The following is a 19,939-nucleotide window of genomic DNA, read 5'->3' as shown; positions in this document are numbered from 1 at the left end:
TTAGGAAAAGTGATAAGTCAGTCTGCCAGTGGGGGAGCAATACCACTTCTGATTGAATTTAGCCATGAGAAGTTTAAAAGTGCTTTTTTGTTCATTCTTCATCTAAGTCTCTGTAGCTGCTTCTATATGAATGATTTTACTTGCATTTTACTGTGATGCGGCCTGAGCTAAGAATGATTTCACAGTAAACTGGATAGCATTAGATTCTTCCTTCACACAGCAGCACAGTGAACTTAATCAGCCAGGATGGTGGGACCCTGCCTGCCTCCCTCCACATTGCACAGAGCATCCCAGGGTACCAAGATATGTCCCAAGAGGAGTGATTCAGCAACTACAGCAGTGGCCTGAATGCTGTGAGGGTAAACTTCTTCTAATGACTGAGGGTAGCCAGGAAAGTTTACTGGTACTTAGAAAATCACGTGGTAGCACTAGCTTCTGCGAAGATTTTTCCACAGTGACATCAAAATCTAATATAACAAGAACCAGAGAAGGGGGACCTTATGTTGCCTCTTGTGGCTTTGGCTCTTTTTTCTTACAGGAGCTCAGATGCTGCATAGTGCAGTCCTGCCTTGAGGAGACAGAGAGCTGGTGTTGTACAAAGGAAAGGCTGGTAGAATTAACACAGTTCTCTGGTAAGGTCAGGGAGCTGATGTGCTTCCAGGGCCTGGGTTTCCTTTGGAGCTTATTTTTTTTTTCTGTGTTGAAATATTTAGAGAGATTAGATAAATGATGCTTAGGCTTATAACTTTTCTAGCAATAAATAGAGTTTATAGTCTGTGATTTACAGTCAATTGATGGCTGCTGTTACAGCTGGACATAAAAATCACATCCACAGTAGTTCAACAGGTGTCTGCCTTGCAAACATTTTGGGTAGAGGGGAAAGCCTCAAGCATTAACATATGTGCTCTCACACAGTTGGGAGGGCAAATTTAATGTCAGATGCCATGCTAGTGGAGAGAAATCTGATGGAAAATCCAAGTGTAAACAGAACTTTGAAACCTAATTATGATTCAGCAAATATTCATACTGGTTACAGTAGCATGCAAGTCTTTAAATTTAATCAGCAGACCTTAATTCAAAGCCTATTTCTTCAATAACTTGGAAGGCATGAACAGCAGAGCAAGAACAGTCCCTTTCTTGATTACAGAACTCCAGTCAAAATGACATCAAAATGTTTGTGAGAGATGAGTACAAATTACTGTGGAGAAAAAATGAATGAAGTATTACAAAGTGGTAACAACGTGGTAAAGTAGTGATGAAGTATTTAAAGAAATTGCATTTTTTACCATGTTTGATGGATGCTTACATGGCAGTCTTGGAGGACAGCAGTACCAGAAAGAGCTGAATGATCAGGGAGGCTTGTGGTGTATGAGACAGTGAGCCTGACTTACTGACACATGTTCCATGCTCACTTCTCTCCCTGCCTACAGAAACAGAGAACATGTCACCTCTGGATTGTCACTAAATCATTAATTTGACTGTGCATATTAGCCTCAAAATAGTCAGCTTTCAATTTCTCTGCACAAGGAGACTTGAAATGGAATCCTTACTGTTCTTTCTTTATCATAGACACACTGTGTGTGTCAGGTCAGTAATCTGCAGCACAGATCTTCTAAACAGGTTAAAGCTTTCTCATTTTTTGTTCAAGTTGTATAAGATTTTGGGTTTGCTTTCTGCAGAAAGAGAATTATTCATGTCATGTTGACATCATGACTATAATGAAAATATGTTACTATAATGCAAATATTGTTACAGTTGGATTATAGGTGCTTCCCCTGCAGGTATTTTTTAGGTTCACTACAGCTGGTTTGATTTTCTGAAGATGTCCACTAAAAGAGTTCTCAACTCTCTTATTACTGGTGTCTGTTTGGAGTCCAAAGTTTACCTTAACCAGTGAATGTTGCTTTCTTAAGTCAAAATGAAGGCTTAGATTTAGATCCCCTGTCTCAGTGATACACTACCTCCATCCAGCCTCATATTCCTCCTGGATCACTGACTCTTTAAAACACAGACAAGAATATAAGCATCACAGACTAATGCAACAGAACAAAATTCTACTACAATAATAGAATCTCTTTAAATCACTGTTTTATTCAGTGAAAGGAATCTGTGACTGGTACCATTACATGGTACCATCTAATGATACCTAAAGGAGAACACTTCAAAAGAGTCTTCAGTGCATTAATACTGTTTCAGTGCTAGTATGCAGTGGAAAAAAAAAAAAAAAAAGGAAAAATATTTCATCCTTTTAGGAAAAAACCCAAACAAACTTCCCCCAAAAACTCAACAAAATATTTTCCCATCCTGATACCTCTAATGTTAAAAAAAGATGTACACTTCCAGGTGAAAGAAAATTGTTTCACCCTCAGTCATGATCATTGTTTCTCCTAGATCTGGTTTATTTGCATTACAGATAAAAAATGTTTTAAATTCAAATGCTTGTGATTCATGATTTAAAAAACAGACTTTGATTTTCAGGGTTTTATATTTTCAGGTTTTTAAATACCTGAGAAACACAACTTTGTAGTCTTTTAACACTGTGGAACAATGAATTTTAGCATAAAGACTGACTTATTTTACATTCAAACAGCCAGCATACTAATGAGAGAAGAATTTAGCCTGCAGCTGTCCTGATTTTGTACATATAATAAGTGTTAGAGGTGTTGCTTGTAAACCTACTTATTGTTTTTAATGGTAATGTTTTCATTTTGAAAGGGACCTATACATTTCAAATATATTTGAAAGCTATGCTGCAGATTTATACTGCTATTAAACAATCCTGTGAATAGAGTACAATCATAATGTTAGACTTCATCAAAACAGTTCTCTTTCACCAAAGAAAGGCTGTCAGTATTTAAGCATCTGGTCCTCAGCTTTAAAGAAGTGACTGTTTTGTTTTTTGTTTTGTTTTGTTTCTTTGATTTTTGTTATTTTTTGGATGCAAGAAAGCAAAAGAATATCTCAATCTACTCTAGCAGTAACAATGAAGACAAGTAATGTGATTCAGTCATGTGGCTCAGGGTGATTGTTGGGCAAAGAGAAAGGCTCTGGGGTGGAGGACAGATTCCCTGTGACTTCCATGGACTCTTACTGGGCCTGTACAAAGAAAGACTCACTATCCTTCCTCCTGGTCATTCCTGGTATTTTAATTTTGAAATGCCTACAGAAACTTGCAGTTAGCCACTGATTTCCTTCAGCTGCAAAAACTGAAAGATTGTGTTTCATTTCTTGTTCTGAGTCTTTAGTTGGGAGATTTCTTTGATGTTCATCATTAAATCTTTTAGCCCCCCCCTAGGTAAACTTATCTCACAGGCTTTCTAATGTATTTCTCAGTCTGGCTTCTATGCATACAACAAGGGTATTAAATCAGCAAAATCTGAAAAGCACAACTAATTTCCCAATGTAATTATTTATACCATGTCTGGTCTTTGTAAAAGTATCTGCAATGCAGTTGCAGCAGAAAAGGTGGAGGGAGGCAACATGATGTCCAGGTGGCAAAGAGAGCAGGATGTGTCTGGCTTCTGGAGAAAAACCACATTTGTTAAGTAGTTATATTTATTTCTCAAAAATGATTGCCTGAGGTGAAGGTGAGGCCACCCCTCCTACAGTGGCTTTTGTAGGGAATTGTATGCAGTTCCAGCAATCTTGAGGTCACTGATCTGCTCTGTAACTACCACAGAAGCACACACACAAGAAATAATCAAAAAAGGGAGTGGAGAAGCATGATTCTAGACACAGTTAATTTATTACTCTTCCATCATCTGCTCTTTTTTTAATTGCTACCTGAGGAGGCTGGACATGGAGTTTATAGGGTCAACAGGTTACCTGATCAGCCTGGATGGGTTTAAGAAAGGCAAAAGGGGTAACTTACACCCAGAATTCACTAGCACATATTAATTCCCAGTTTCACTTATAAGGCCCTTTATTACCTGTTTTCAATTAAATGTCAACACAAAAAAATAAAAACTCCAAGTGAGAATTTTAAACAGGAGTGAGGTAGAGGAGTTAGTGTTATCCTGATCATCTTCCTGGCAGAGAGGCATAAAACAGTGGAGGGAGAGTACACAGACAGGACACCTGGCTGGTGGAGGACTACACAGTAGGTAGGAGGTCTGTTCCCTGCTTGACTTGGGAAAACATTCCTACTGATTCATCTTCCTTCCACACACCTTTCATGACCCCATGCTGAGCAAGGTCAGAGAAATCCTCAGGCATAAAAATAAACTCTATTTAAAAAAAGAAAAAAGCATTAAAATAAATTTAAAAAAAAATTTACAACCCCGCCTTGTTCTAGCAGATCAGCAGTACAAGTGTTGGTGCAGGGAAGAGAAAAGGAAGAGATGTGGAAAAATTCTTTTCAGAAACAGTTTGAATCTATGCTGCCTTCAGTTGAGTGCTCTCAATCTAATGTAGTTTATTGCACACCATGTTCAAGCCTGAGCAGATATTTCCATGCTCTGATTTTGGATTTGTGAGTAGGACTCAGCCTTGGGCATTAGTGAGTGGTCATGCTGAGGACTCAGGTTTAACACCAGCAGCAGGAGAGCTTTAGGCAGAAAAGCCTCAGGCCACTTATTCATGCAGTTTAAGAATGCACCTCCAGCAAATGTTTTTTTGGTTTTGCCAGCAGCTGAGCAAGAGCTCAGGCATTTTACTAAGGAAACCTTGTTTCTGAAAGCTGTTACTGTATACTACAGTTGTTACTGTATACTACAGAACCTGCACTTACACTCTAATAAGACAGAGTGATAATGTTTGTTTGAAATCTCTGATAGAATCAAAAAACCCTTGAGGCTGAATGGCACCACTGGAGCTCTCCTAACCTGGTCAAAGAAGGACCAGCTCCAAAGATAATTACACTGGTCCCTTTTCAGTTACTTGATATTTACCTCTTAACATTAGGGCATCTTCTTACAAGTCTACTACCACTTGAAAGAATCACAGAATTTTCTGAGTTGGAAAGGACCCACAAAGATCATTGAGTCCAACTCTTGAGCAAACAGCCCATAGAAATGAAATTGAAGTTCAGCTTTCAGCCCCCATAATGTCACATACTTTTTTTTCAGGGACTATACACAGCAGGACAAGCGTCCATTGTGGAAGTGTCCAGTGAACTGAGTGACAAACATATTACAAAAAAAAAATGAAAGGGATCCCCCTGACCCTGAACTGATAGCTGAGTTCTCCTGTAGAGATGAAAGACTTATAAAAAAAGGCTGAGAGAGAGGGTTTGGGGGGGTCCTCTTTGAATTATATCTTCAGCAGTCCTGCTTTCCTTTCTGCTGCAGTACTGCAGGCTGAAGCCCTGCAGGGCACAGCAATTCACCAGCCTGTTATTAAAGCTGACTGGAGGGTAAAATTTGCTGGGAGTCCTCAGAAACACTTATGAAAAATGGCCTTTTGGTCTGTTTTTTTGGTATTTTTCTTCACTTTTTTTTTTTTTTTTTTTTTTTTTTTTTTTTTTTTTTGGTATTTTTCTTCTTATAAAACATTCCTTGTTTTATAAGAGGTTTCAATGAGATTTTATTTGGGAAGGGCTTCTTCTCAGCTTCAGGCTTATCCTAGGTGGAGACTGCAGGCAACACTCCCCTGCCTCCTCCCTGAAACAAACCAGCACGCTGCCAGTCCCCACCTTCACACTTTGTTGACTTGAATGATTTTGGGAGGGGAAGGACTAGAAACTAGATCTTTCCTGTCCTGCTGGGACATTGTGTTTGATAAAAGAATAAAACTCAAATCTGGTCAGTCTAAATGAGCTTTGAATTTCTTTATTATTTGGGATATTAGAAGCAAAGGTGTAGTGATTTTGTTTTTGCAGACTTACTGTCATTTTTATTCTAGAAATAGTTGCTATTGCTTTTTAAATGAAAAACTTTTAAGATCACATATTTATTCTCATTAATACCTTGTTACTTCTCAGTTCCATGGGAAAATGTTGAATTTCCCTTAACCTCAGTTTGTGAGTATAGCATAAATTTTGCATATAGCGTTTAGACTCTTTTTTCCTTCAGTCCTTGCCAACATCTGTATATCCTGTTAACATTTGTATTTCAGGGGGTTTCAACAGATTCTAACTTTCAAAACCTTTTTTTCATTGACTGTGCTTTGTCTGTACATTTCACACTTATCACCTCTCTCACAATGCAGGAAATTTTCAGAGGTGTCTTGGTCTGTGTATTAACACATCCCTTCAAAAGACTATCTAGTGACAAATCAATTCTTGTGTTAAGCAGTTCTCTGTTGGCTTTCATAGGGACTGTGTAAGTATATAGGATTGATTTGTAGGATAGAATTTATTCTCTTGAATCCCGTTACAAAGATATCAGTAAGTTTCTATTGACAATCTTACATTACAGTGTATCAAAAAGCCCTCAAGGGAAAGCATGTTGAAAATGTTAAATAAGAAGTATTTTATTCACAGTCTGTCTCCAACAGCGATGTCTTAATTACCTTATTTTCTGCAGAACAGCAGGTCTTGGCACTGGTGCTATGAGAACTGTGGTGCACCCTGGTGAATTTGTGTCAGGATCACAGGGATTGAGGAAGCTGGTCCCTGACACAATCTTTAATGCCAAGGAGCTATTCTATGGGCTTGTTGCTGGTTCTGCAGGACAGCTCATGAATAACAAAGCTTTTGTGGAAGTTTCTGAGTTTAGAACTATTTCCAGTCTTTTCAGTTTCCTTAAATGCCTGTGCTGCCTTAGGGCAATAAGACACCACTTACATTTCAGTGTCTGGCAGAAATGATCATGACACATGGGAAGAGAAAGGATATGGACTGGTGCAAAAATAATATTTCAATTGCGGTGGGTGTGCCTACTGCTGTGTGCAGTACAATACCATGTGGAATGACAAAATGCTGCTCACTGGTGAAAATCTGCAGTGGGTTGACCATGGCTGGATCAGAGATGCCCACCAGAGCCACTCTATCAAGTTCCCTCTTCAGCTGGTCTGGAGAAAGAAAATATCAGAAGAGGCTTGTGGGCCAAGATTAGGGCAAGGCGAAATCACTCACCAGTTATCTCATGGGCAAAACAGACTCAACTTGGGGAATTTGCTTATTTATTACCAATCACATCAGAGCACGATAATAAGAATTAGAAGAAATGTTAAAAGGTTCTCCCATCACTTCCTGCCTTCTTCCCAGGCTTAATTTTATACCCAATTTCTCTACCTTCATCAGCAGTCCCTCAGCCCCTCAGCAGTCACAGGGGGATGGGGAAAGGGGGTTCATTATATGTTGTTTCTGCAATTGAGGCTGTGTAGTTTTTTCTTCTTTCTTAGGTGCTTCTGTCACCTTATGGGCTGGTCATCACACCAACACACCCACCCAGAATAAATCAACTGTGCCTCCGGGTGAACTGGACTTGCACTTCTACTTTTATGTAAGTCTGTTTGAGTCTGCCAATGTTTGATTTGTTTTTAAACAGAACATGGAAAGTTACTCTTGTAATAGGTAGCAGCCCTTCATGAAAGACACAGCTTTGACATCTATTATTTATTACGATAATGATAAGTTAGTCTGAGATCTGTCAGGGGTGTGACAACACTTCCACTAGTCCAATGACTGTAGGAGCAGAAGGTCCTGGTCTTTCTCTGGGAAACGTGTCCCACTGCTGAAAGCCAGCAACAGAAGAATTGTACACTAAATTCAAAATCCTAATTCAACACTGAGTTCTTGATTCTAGTTGAGCAGAGCTGAATATGAATTCAAGAATGTCATTGCCATGGCTTGTTTACTGCCTTTCTTAAGAGGAATAAAATTATATCCCATGGTTCATAGGGCTTACAGAAGTAATGTGCAAATATGTCTATGAGATACAGAACCAGGACTGAAGTTAAATTGGTATTTTCTCAGGGCTTGCACACAGAGGATTTGGGTCTATTCTAGGTAATCTGATTACCTCAGAAGGTTAAAACAGGAGCTTTCAGGGCAGAGCTATGGACACTTGATTTAAGACTTCTAGGCATAAAATATTTACGGCTGTTTCTCAAGAGAAAACTGTTGCCGAAAAAAAACTTTGGACACGCTCTGATTGGTAATTTGACACCTGATTTAATGCTGGTGAAATGGCTTCCCTGATCCCAGTAGAATCTGCACTGTGCCTCAAGCATATCCTTACATTGTAACTCATATTTACATGTTATTAGGGCTAATTAATGTACTAGAATCATAGAATTATCAGCTTGGTAACAAAAGTAAAAGGAAAGAACTTCCCTTGATAAGTACTTCTGCTTAGGAAGCAAAGTTAGTGTAGAATTAGCTAATTCTGGCAATTATTTACTCAAGCACAAATTCAATATCTAGATATATGCTATAGATATATGCATTTTAGGACTAGCAACTTTTGTAAACCACTATGCACAAAATGCTACCTTCTCCCTGAGGCTCTTGTCTCAAAGGCACACCTCCACAGCTAAATGAGTAAAATATCATTGTTTCATGTTGCAGGCCTGTGGTTTACCCCAAAACTTTGAAATTATTGCTGTTTTGAAGAGCGGACTTGCCATTAGTTCCAGTGTTCTGCAAAATGATGCAGAACACTGGAACTAATGTTTCAGTGTTTCAGTGTTTCAGTATGTTTCAATACACTGCCAAATCAAAACTCACTAATCTCGACCTCTCACCACGCGAGACACATATCCTTCCCCCTGGTAAAATATCATCACTCTTCCCCCACCCTCACACTGGTTATTTGGGGTTAAAATGGAGGGAAAGGGGACTGAAGGTGAGGCTTCCTCCAGTGCTGGGTGGCTGCCATTGGAAGCTCCCATTGCCAGTCCCGGGGCACCACTCCTGTTTCCCGACCCTGCTTTGGCACAGGCAATTGAGGCGAGCTGCGTCCCCCGGTTCCCTCTGGGTGGGTGGCGGGACTCAGCGAGCCGGGAGGATGCCATCTCCAGGGGCCGGGCCATTCCTTCCTCCTCTCCCTGGGACAGCAATGACCACAGCCTCTCTCTCTCGACAGCGTGCAACACCAGCGAGGGCGAGCAGCTCGCGTCCCTGAGCTGACCCCAGCCTGCCACCGCCGCCAGCATGGCAGAGTGGAAGTGCTCCATCTGCCACGAAGCCTCGGACAACATTGCCTACGTGCGCCCCTGCTTGCACCAGTTTTGCATGGACTGCATCATGGAGTGGGCCAGGAAAAACCCAACGTGCCCGCTATGCAGGCAGACGGTGCACACCATCACCCACCCGGCGCCAGACAACCAGGGCATCGCGGAGATGGTTGTGCCCAGGAGTTTGGAGATGGTGTCCAGGAGCGTCGGCCCGGATGAGGAGTTGGACTTGGCGGAGCCGCAGCCCCGGGCTCCGGTTGAGGAGTTCCCTCCCGAGACCTGGGCATTTTTGTTCAGCAACTACCCCGAGATCCTGTGGCCGCTGGAGATGTGGCTGCACGAGGTGCTGTGCGGGCCCAGCTCGTGGGACGTGGCCTTCGCGCGGGGCAGGATCGTGGCCAGCCTGTGCCGCTACGGGCTGCACGAGGAGGCCCTGGGGCGGGAGTTGCAGCCCTTCCTGCGGGAGCAGACGGTGGCCTTCGTCCGGCAGCTCATCCTCGTGGCCGCCGAGCGGTGCGGCGTGCTGGCGCGGCTCCGCATGGACACGGGCTCCCAGCAGCCGGTCCCCCAGCAGGCCGACCCCGAAGCTGCCGCCTTGCCGGGCACCAGCGGGGCGCAGGAGGAGCGCCGTGAGGGGCCGGGGCAGGCCGGGGCCGGGACCTCGGGCGCCGGGCCGAGCGGCGACAGCGGGCCCGCCGGGCTGCGCAGAGACGGCGGCGGGCAGGAGAGCGGGGGCCACAAGGCGGCTCACCACCGCCCGAACTAGAGTGCTGTGGCAGCCCCGGGAGAAACGGGATCGGGACAGCAGCGGGGATCTTTCTTTAGTTCACAGTAAAGTAATTTTGTAAAGCAGCCAAACCAAAGCAAAACAAAATCACCAACCCCAAGAACAATTTAAAAACCGCGTGAAAAGCCTTAGTCTCTCACTACAAGCCTTTTATGTGGCATTGCGCGCGCTGTCACCCACATGCCTTCTCCTTCTGCCGGTGCTGTGCACACCTTCCCCCCAGTGTGTGTCCTTCAACTCCCACGTTGTCTGCCGTAGTTTGAAGCCCCAATTCCCCTCTTAGAGTGTATTTGTCACAGTTTCTTCAAGAGATTGCATTATTACGGGCTCAAGACTTACTTCCAGTGTGTCTTAGTTTATTAGCAAATTGATGGAATTCCAGACAAAAAGAATTCTCCATTGTACTGCTATTCCAGTTTAACTTAGCTATGTTTGATTGTTGTAATCTTCGATGCAGTGTTGTTCTTGCCTCTCTGCTGGGGCTCTTCTCCATTCTCTGCAGCACAGTCCTCCCTGTCTTCTCAGGGGCTCCTCTTGGGCTCTCGACCCACCCCTATTTATCTCAGTTACCTTCACGAGCTACAGCTGCTGCCCAACTAAGGACCCTGCAGCTGCAGCTCGTTTGGAGCAACTCAGACCCACACAGGTCTTACAATACAACATATATTCAGGCCCCCACATTTGATGATATTTTATATGATCGTGATCAAGACATTGAAATTTGTATTAAAATTTAGGTTTGTTTCCTTTAAAATATGTTACATGAATTCTTTGTGTAGACATCCTGTGAGTGTGAAGACTTAATTCTTTCTATCAAGAGATTGACATATTGCTAATATTCCAGCAAGAGGTCTTTACTGTTTTTCTTACCTTTACTGGAAAATTTGTATTAAAATTTAGGTTTGTTTCCTTTTAAATATGTTACATGAATTCTTTGTGTAGACATCCTGTGAGTGTGAAGACTTAATTCTTTCTATCAAGAGATTGACATATTGCTAATATTCCAGCAAGAGGTCTTTACTGTTTTTCTTAAAGTAGAAGTCTCTGTGACACATGCTTGAAATTGAGATTTTAGTCAATAAAAGAGCAATAATTCTGGAAAAATAAAAAAGTTGTGAGCCTTGATTTGCCTGAAAGTGAAAAGATCAAAGCAAATCTGTTCCTCTCTGTCTTTTTTCCTTGAAGCACTGCACTTCTGTGCTGGTCCCAGCTTTCAGCAGCTGTAACTTGTATGTGCAAGCCTCAGTCTGCTCAAATCAGAGACAAAATTCCCAATTCCTCAGCACTGGAGGACTGCACCCACAGTTAATGAAATCATTCTCTTGAACAACACAAAGAAGTCACAGAAGTTTTCACAGGTCCTCAGCATTAAATTAAAAAATACCCATACAGAATTTCAGTAGTAATTTTTGTTTCATTTCTGGTCTTCATCTTTTCCTACAAGTCCATATGCTTTTATACTATCTTTTTTGTTTTATTTTTTTTTATTTTTGTATGTTAAAGCTGCATCATCATTCACAGTTGTGTTGCTTGCACTACTGAGAGTTACTTAAACAATTTTCTTAATTGGGTCTTTCTTTAATAAATACATTTTGCATTAGCACACTTAAATGGTAGCAATAACAGAGCACTTGTAATAAAACTGCATTTCTGTATAAATTCCCGTTTTCCCTTCTAGATACTTTGAACATCTGTTTGTGGTTTTATTACTTTGGTTTCCATTCTCTGTCGTCCTGTTAAGAAATATAGTATTTAGAAGATTTACTTGTCTCTGAAAAGTGAAAGACTCTGTGATCTCATTGACTGAATAACAGTGGAAGCCACTGGCTTCTCCTCCCTCACTGCTTTTCAGTGGAATTTGCCAGGCTTTGACAACTGCTGTAGAGAATAATCCAGCTATTCCCCTTAAAGATGATGATACTTGGAGTGCTTATGTGGGTGAGGGTCACTTTGTACTGCAAGTGTTCTCTGTAATTTTAAGGTTCTTTAAATGGTGCATTCATTATATAAATAATTTTATGAAATTCCAAGACAGTACAGGAATCATGCTTAAAGGTATTAGATCTACATTCCCCACACCATACTCCTTCTGCTGTCTCCCTGCCTTAATCACATCAACTAGTTACACAACTCGCAAGCAATTAACATTTCTGCTGCTTCTTCTGAGTGCTAGGAGTTGTGTGGAAGTCTTGATAACAAATGTGAGGCTGTTTCAAAGAGATTAATCAGAATAAAGTAAGTTTCAGGAACAGAACGCTTCCAGAGAGGACACGCCTGCTATGAGGAGTGTGATGCTGGAAATGGACACAGCAAATGATAACATATTGAGGTTCATGAGATGAAATTAGTGATGAAATTAATAAATTTCCTCTATTAGCCTAATTAGGAAGGACACAACTAAGTAAAAAATAATCTTCCAAGCCACAATAATGCAAAAATGTAAATGCCTGTGCCAGGGATGTGTGTCACCTTATGCCAAATTAGACGCATGAGCAATAAGTACGGCAGGGGCAGATTAACAGAACAGGCAGAGAAAGCACGTCTGGCTTTCATTTTGTGATGTGTTAAAAAAAAAATCAAATTGGAAGGCACATACTGCATGTGATAGCAGGTGAAAATTACAATACAACCACATGCATACTGCAAAAGAGAAATATACCCACAAATAATTGTCACCTAATTACGTTTTAAAAACTTTATTTTGGTGACACTACTTTGAAGAATTTTGACTTTGCAAGAAAGAAGAAATAGCCTAGAGTTGAAGAGCAGAGTTGATTCTGATCTTCTGACAAGGGGGCTTTCCAAAGATCATAGCAGCTCCCCAAGCACCTTTTTGATGATGGCAGTGGAGGGTGATACCTGCCTGTGACTTATCTGTGGTGAACAGAAGTTCGAGTGGGAATTGTTTAGGAATGTTCTAATTAAGAACAGTAATGTGCTGTGAAGGAGAAAATTTTTCGAAGAAAATTGCCCATTAAAGAGAGAACTGGAAGAAACATAAACCAATGGGAAATATGAGGAACAGGCCGTATGCAGTTACATTCTGCCCCCAGGTCTGTGCTAGTATAAGAACTGCAGTGCTCTTTTTCTGATTTGCAGAGAATGTGTGGAGGAAGTAAAAGGATTTGCTTGGCTGTAGGTTGGAAATTTTCCTTTAGTGAAGGTAATTAGTATTTTACCCCTTACTGGTTAAATGAGTAAAAGGAAGTCGTGTGGCAAGGCTACAGCCATAAGGCAGAGGGGCTTCTGTCCTCTCCTTAGACCTGGTCAGACAAGTTTCTTCAGCATTCACCACTTCCTTTGCCTCATTTTTGAGCTGCACAAAGGGTGTGAAGGCATGGCTGCTGATAGCCCAGGAACAGGTATTCTCTTTATGTGCTTCTCCCAGGGTGGTCTGAGGAAGGAGTTTCCATCAAGCCAAGTTTGTTTAAGTTTAGAGAGCATGGAGAAGTCTTTGAAATGGAAGAAGTTCTAACAGTCAGGCAAATGAGTGTTGTTACTCTGCACTGCTGTTGGCTGAGACTTTATAATAAGCCAGAAATTGTTGTGGTCCTCTTTTGGGAAGGAAGAGTCTGCAGGGAAAACAGGGTTGCACTATTTTCAGTCATTTAATGAAGAGGAGGACTACCACATCAGGTTTCTAACAGAGGATCATAAATCCTTTAATTTCTGCCTTCCAGTGGCCTTCAAATGAAAAAGAGGAGAAAGGGACAGAGCTTCTTGGTTAGCAGGTGTGGTTTTTACTAGCACATTACCTGAAGTTCCCTGGGACAAAGCTTGTGGAAATTATTCCATTACTGAAAGCTAATGACAGCCCTTCGTTCTGTGCTGGACTCTGCCACATCAATGAAGGAGTCAGGGCTGCCTGTCCACAGCTGCAATGTGGCTATTCCTCAGCGGTGATGGTGCTGATGCAGCCCATTCCTAAAAACACAGAGGGGTGTTGTGGGCTGTGTGTCTGTAGGGTGCATATACAGGTCCTGCGTGAGGTTTCCATGGTCAAACGTGGCAGAAGATTCTATATGCTTTGCTCAGAAGCTTCCTGACATCCAGCTCAGCATCTGCACTGAACTCCTGACTTGATGAACTGGGTCTAATGACCTGTCATTTAATTTTACTGCAGATTAAATATTGACAACCCAGAAGTGTTGCTCTCTGTTGACATCTTGATGAATGTTTATGGCTTGATGTGTGGAATATGAGAGCAGCTGTCTTCCTTAATGTTACTTTGGAAACAGAAAATAAAGTCTTGCAAAGGTGATTGTGCTGAACAGGATATCAGTGTGGATGTTGCCACATTGTGCTAATTAGATGGTGAAGTTGCTGTGGTTTTTGTGGTACATATCCTGTCATTAATTTGTATGCTTTTCAAAGATTTTGCGGAACAGATATGCTGTGGAGGTTAAACCATTAACACAAAATGCAGAACAGAATACCTTGCTCTGTTTTTCATTTCACAGTATTGAAAGCTAATTAGGCACCTTTGTGTAGCATTGGGAAAAAATAAATCTCAGATGCATTTTGCTGGATTAAATGGCAAATCCAGCCCTTGGTGTGAACTCATGGTATCAGTCATCATCCTGGAAATTGCAGTGATGTGATGTAGATGGTTATATCGATATCAAATGCAGCCAAAGGTTCAGGGATGAAAATCCCACAAGAGGAATGATGACAAGGAAATGAAACAATCCTGGAATAAAATAGCTTGTCTTGAGAGCCATTCCCCAGCCTGCAGAAGGGGGAGAAAGATAATTTGATTTGGGTAATCAGTTTTTTGCATATTCTTGGGAGTGTTGGAAAATGTGTGTGATTTCTGCTTTGAAGACAGACCGTGGAGAAGTTACAGAAGGAGGGGAACATTTATGCTCTGCTGAAAGGCAGCTACTTTGATCTGACACCAACTGTTACCTTTAAGACCAGACCTTGTGCTTCAGTGACAGCTGCAATAAAGATGTCATTCTGAAAAGCATGAATATCTTAAAATAAAATTCGCAGTTTAAAATTTGGTTGAGTTACATACAGAATATTTCACAATATTTTACTCTGAGTGTGTGTGTGTTTTTACCAGCTGTATGTTAGGGTTTCTCTTTGCTTTTTCCTTATCCCTGAAATTAGCCACTTCTGTTCTGTGACCTGCAGCATTGGCTTAGTTCATGGTGCCAGAAGTGTCTTTCAAAAATCCAAACCTTTAAGCATTAGGTTATATGCAGTTTTTCAGAAATTTTTTTGTTTGCTCCATAAAATATCTTTTTCACTGACCGCTCTTACTCAGATGCAATGTAAATATCTCTAGGATAGTGTGTATCTTCCCACCATTGCCCTCAGATGCTCATCAGCATCCCTGCTTGTTCTTAACCATGCATGGATCATGTACTTGATTCACACCATATGTTCAATTACGTCACCTTTGGTGGTTTATTTTTTTTTTTTTGTAAGTTGTTTCACAGAGATAATACTTTTCTTATATTTTTCTTAGGCAGCAGTCACTGTACACCTAAGAGGTAGATTTGCAAAACCTTCAGTCTGTCACCTTCACTGAAACACCTGGAGTTCACTGAGATGTGATGGCAATCCAGACTTTGACAAGCAGATTTGCATTTCTCAGAACTGATTTTTTAAATATTTTTAAAAAATTTTTGCAATTTCTGCAACTCTGTCCAACTTGCCACATCCATGGCTACAAACAGCTGAGACTTTTAACAAAACTTAAGCCAATTAATGACAACATGGCCAAATTAAAATTGGCTGTTTCATCACACCTCCAATTTACAGCAGGTACTTCAATGGACATGTTTGGGTACTTTGGTGTGATCCAAACCATTGCTTTTTTGGGATGAATTGGGCAGCTGCACTATCCAGGCTGCACAGCATTCCACATCTGGGTAGCTGCTGCTGTGGAAGCTGGAGGCACAAGCTCCTGCACCAAGGCAGAGTGCATTAGAAAGTGCATTAGGAACAAGGCACCTTGACAAGGAGACTTGCCTTCTTTTCCCAGCCAAGAAGCAGTTTTTCTTAGCAACAACTGATATTTTTCCTGGTTTGATGAAACAAATACGCGTAATCTAATCCTGATCTGTGTGGTCACTAATTGTTGTGGTGTTGTGGGTCCCCAGGTCGAGGTAAGAGGTGAGAATTGACTCCCAAGTTCTCAGAAGGCTGATTTATTATTTTATAATATTATATTATATTAAAAGAAAATTGTATATTAAAACTATACTAAAGAAAGAGAAAGGAGACATCAGAAGGCTAGACAGGAAGAATAATAAAAACTCGTGAGTCACCAGAGAGTCTGACACAGCTGGACTGGGATTGATAATTAAGTAAAAACAATTCACATGGAACCAACCAAAGATGCACCTGTTGGTAAGCAACCTCCACACCACATTCCAAGCAATCAGATAATTATTGTTTACATTTCTTTTCTGAGGCTTCTCATCTTCCTGGGAGAAAAATCCTGGTGAAGGGATTTTTCAGAAAATATCATGGTGACCGATCTGCATGTGGAGACAGTCTCAGCTGATGGTTGCAACATAGTGTTGGCTAAGAGCTTTCTTAGTTCAAGGGCTGTCCTTTTTTAGGTCAGTAGGTTTTGGCCTGTGCATGTGAAACTTCTTCCCAAGCAGAGGACGTGTAGGGTGAGAACTGGTAAAACTCCTTGCATTTTTTCCACTGGAGATGTTCTATCAACAGTGGCTGTTGTCACTGCTGGTATTTCTGTTAATGAGTAGTATCTGACAGTGCTTCATTCCTGTCTGCAGAGTGGGAAAGAGCAGAGGAAGTGGTATGCTGTGGTGCTGTATGGCTGTGTTTGATGAAAAGGAACAAGATCACTTTGTACCAGACCCTGAGATCCCAGAGGAGAGTCCCCTTGCTTGGCACACTGAAACAGAACAAAGGGGAAAAACACAGGAGAGTTCTGATGGGTTTTTTGCCTATGGTAGGCAGGGATTTTCTTCAGGAAAGTGGTCTCAGTCTCATCTAATTTTCCCCAAAAACTGCTAGTTTGGAGAGAGAACCACTTCTGCTTCTTCCAAATAAGGCTGGTGCTCAGGGCTCTTCATCATTTTTACACCAAATACTCGAGCGAGGCTCCACCTCAGGAAGGAAAAGTCACCTTTGGTGTGCGCACGAGGAGCCAGGACAGAGCAGAGAGTGCTAGGGTAGGAGCTGGGGGTGCTGCAGTTTTCCTTCAACTTCATTGCTTTTCAGAGCTGCTGAGTCCCACTTCCACTGGTGCCTCATTCTCCCCATCAGAAAACTGTGGAGAGTAATGTGTCCTTCAGGATTTGCCATTTGCAGGGAAAAATACAGTGAAAGAGATAGTTATTTCAGTGCTTGTGATGTTAAATGCCACCTGCTCAAAATATGCTGTTGGAAACTCCATGGTTTCAAAAAGCTGCATTTCTTAAGTGTTACATTTTTAATGCTGTTTAAGTGGGGACAGTGGGAAGGCCAAGGATAACAGGAAACAAAGTGAAGAATAATATCATTTTGGGCTTGCAAGGTCCAGTTAACATCAGTGTTACTTGGTGTACATCGTCATGGGGGATGAGTACTGACCTGCTCCTGCTTGTCTGCCTGTGCACAGTGAGCAGGAGGGGTGGAGCAGGGTCAGTGTAATTCACTTATGACCTATTCACGTGGAGAGCAAATAGAGCATTTCATCCACTGCGATTTTCCATTTTTTGCTTTGCGAAGGAGGACATAGGGTTGCAAAGCTAATACAGCTTTAAGAGGTAAATAGCTCACAATAAAAGATTATCTTTCCAAAGATTCAATTCTGATGGCTAGAAAAAAAGCAAGGTTGCATGCCCAGTTAGCCTGCTGTAAGTCTGGCAGAAAAAGAAAAGCACAATCTATTTATTTATTTATCTTTGAAGTAATTTAGTCTAGTAAAAAGTAAAACTTTTGCTCAGTGGCATTTTGCAACAACAAAAAACACACATACAGCCAAAATGTTTGGACCAGCTCCACTTGAATCTATCTTTTTACCATTATTGGGCTTTTGAACTTAGAGTGTAATTTCTGATGTCTTATTTCAGAGTTATCAGCTGAAAATAGCTTTTGCTGAACTGATTTCCTGACATGAGATGTTATGAAGGAATTACTTCTAACTCATGTTTCTAAGCTACAAAATACAGTGTTTACTGAAATGTCATCATATTCTTTATGTTTTGAGATCAGTAACCTTTTTTTGAACTGCCAATTTCACTGTATTTGTAGTTTGTGCTCATTTCAAAATATTTGGAGAGAAAAAAAAGGAGAAAGGCATATATGCACCAAGGAACAGATCTGATAAGATTGCACAGGAGATTTCTGCTTAAAAGTAATGTTTTTATAGCATGACAAATGTCTCGGGTATATGATGACAGGCACAAATGGACACGTTATTTGTGATTTCTGAACAAAGTGAATAACCTAGTCGAGGTCAGTGACAATGATGGATGGATCTGCTCAAGACTGCCATAGATTCATTGCAATTCTGCCGTCTCTGTCTCTTAAGAGGGCCTTCAATCAATAAATGAACAGCAGTAGAATGCACTAGAATTGGGAATAGGAGAAGTTAACAGAAATTCATGCTCTTTCTATTGGGGCAGAAAGTTAACCATGCAGCTAAATGACCCTTTTTTGTTCCCTCCTATCAATATTTCGATAACACACGCTCTACTTCCATGATTTCTATATGATTTGTTTGGGGTGCATGATAAAGGTTGCACAGTGAGAGCAGTGCTGTGGTTTCTGAAGAGCTTTCCCTGAAGTGACTCACCTTGGACAAATGTTTCATTTATATACGGTCAATGGTGCCGTTTCACCCAGAGTTTATACCAGGAGAAAAAGGGTCATAAAATAAACCAAGAGTGTATCTATCAAAACAGCTACACAGCTTAGGTTGCAGGGTATTTAAATTATTTTGTTTTCAAATGCTTCTGTAATTTAGCTCTGGACTGAACACACTCATGGCTATGGGACAGGATGCTGGAGTTTATCTTTCATCAAAGATGCATTCTGTAGATGTGAGAGCATCTGAACCAGAGAATGCCTGAGCTTTTATCAGCTTCTGTGAGACGGAGGGGAGACCTCATCATAGTCTACAACTTCTTCATGAGGGACAGCACTGATCTTTTCTCTGTGGTGATCAGTGACAGGAATGGGAATGGCTGGAGCTGTGCTAGGAGAGATTTAGGCTGGATATAAGGAAAAGGTTCTCCCCCATAGAGTGGTGGGCACTGAAGAGGCTCCCCAGGGAATGGTCACAGCCCCAGGGCTAACAGAGCTCCAGCAGCATTCGGACACCACTCCCAGTCACAGGCTGGGATTGTTGGGGTGTCCTGTGCAGGGCCAGGAGTTGGACTGGAAGATCCATGTGGATCCCTTCTGACTCAGGATATTACTGTGTAATTCTTCCAGATGTCTGTCTCCATGCAAAAGAAATCCAGGCACAAAGCCCAGACTGGCATGTTGGTGGGCATACACCCTTAGACAGATTTAGAAACAGGCTATAAATTTAGGTTTGTAGGCTTACTAGACTTGTGTTTTCTTCGGGCTCCGTATTTTCTTTCCTCTTTGGCTAGTATTGAGGTAAAGCTCTAAATTTACAGATTCTTTTTTCTCAGTAGAGAAATGCCATGTTGACAGCGTGCTGACTTCTCACAGGAGGGACCTGTTTCATGTAGATCTCTAAGCTGCTCTGGAGTTTACAGGATGAGGAAGCAGCAGTGTTACTTTGTCAGGCTCTCCCAGGAGGTGATGTTCTGCCCCCTTGGCCAGAATACAATGCAGAGATTTGAAATCACTCACTCAGTCACTCACTTTACCTGTATCCCATCCCAGATTTATTTCCATCTGTGTGGAAAGAGAGGAGGACCAGGCCGCAAAGGTGGGAAGCACTTTCCTGAGGAGCAGAGTATGTGATCTCCAGAAATCTCTTTCAATACTTCCAGTCATCGCTCTTCTTCTCTGAACTTTTGGGTCCTTAGTTGTGTGAAACAGATGAAGCAACTGGGCCCAATGCTAGAGACTGGAATGTCTACAGGCTTGTCTATTTGCTAACTCTTCTTTGGCCTGCAGTGAAGTGGTGAGGTGGGACTGAAA

General features: G+C 41.5%; 1 protein-coding gene across 1 annotated transcript in view; it reads left to right on the top strand.

Annotated features, from left to right (window-relative positions):
- Positions 1-10,690, top strand: part of LOC135459867 (uncharacterized) — a 48,514-nt gene extending 37,824 nt beyond the window's left edge. Inside the window, exons 3-4 of the mRNA XM_064736301.1 lie at positions 7,285-7,385; positions 8,970-10,690. Coding sequence (XP_064592371.1) covers positions 9,038-9,826 — 789 coding nt within the window. The 5' untranslated portion in view covers positions 7,285-7,385; positions 8,970-9,037 and the 3' untranslated portion in view covers positions 9,827-10,690. The remainder of the gene's footprint in view (positions 1-7,284; positions 7,386-8,969) is intronic.
- Positions 10,691-19,939: the final 9,249 nt, after the last annotated feature.

This window comes from Zonotrichia leucophrys, chromosome Z, assembly GCF_028769735.1.
Source record: "Zonotrichia leucophrys gambelii isolate GWCS_2022_RI chromosome Z, RI_Zleu_2.0, whole genome shotgun sequence".
NCBI classification, from domain to species: Eukaryota; Metazoa; Chordata; class Aves; order Passeriformes; family Passerellidae; genus Zonotrichia; species Zonotrichia leucophrys.
Note: the sequence above shows the minus strand (reverse complement) of the source record. Positions and strands in the feature narration are given on the sequence as shown.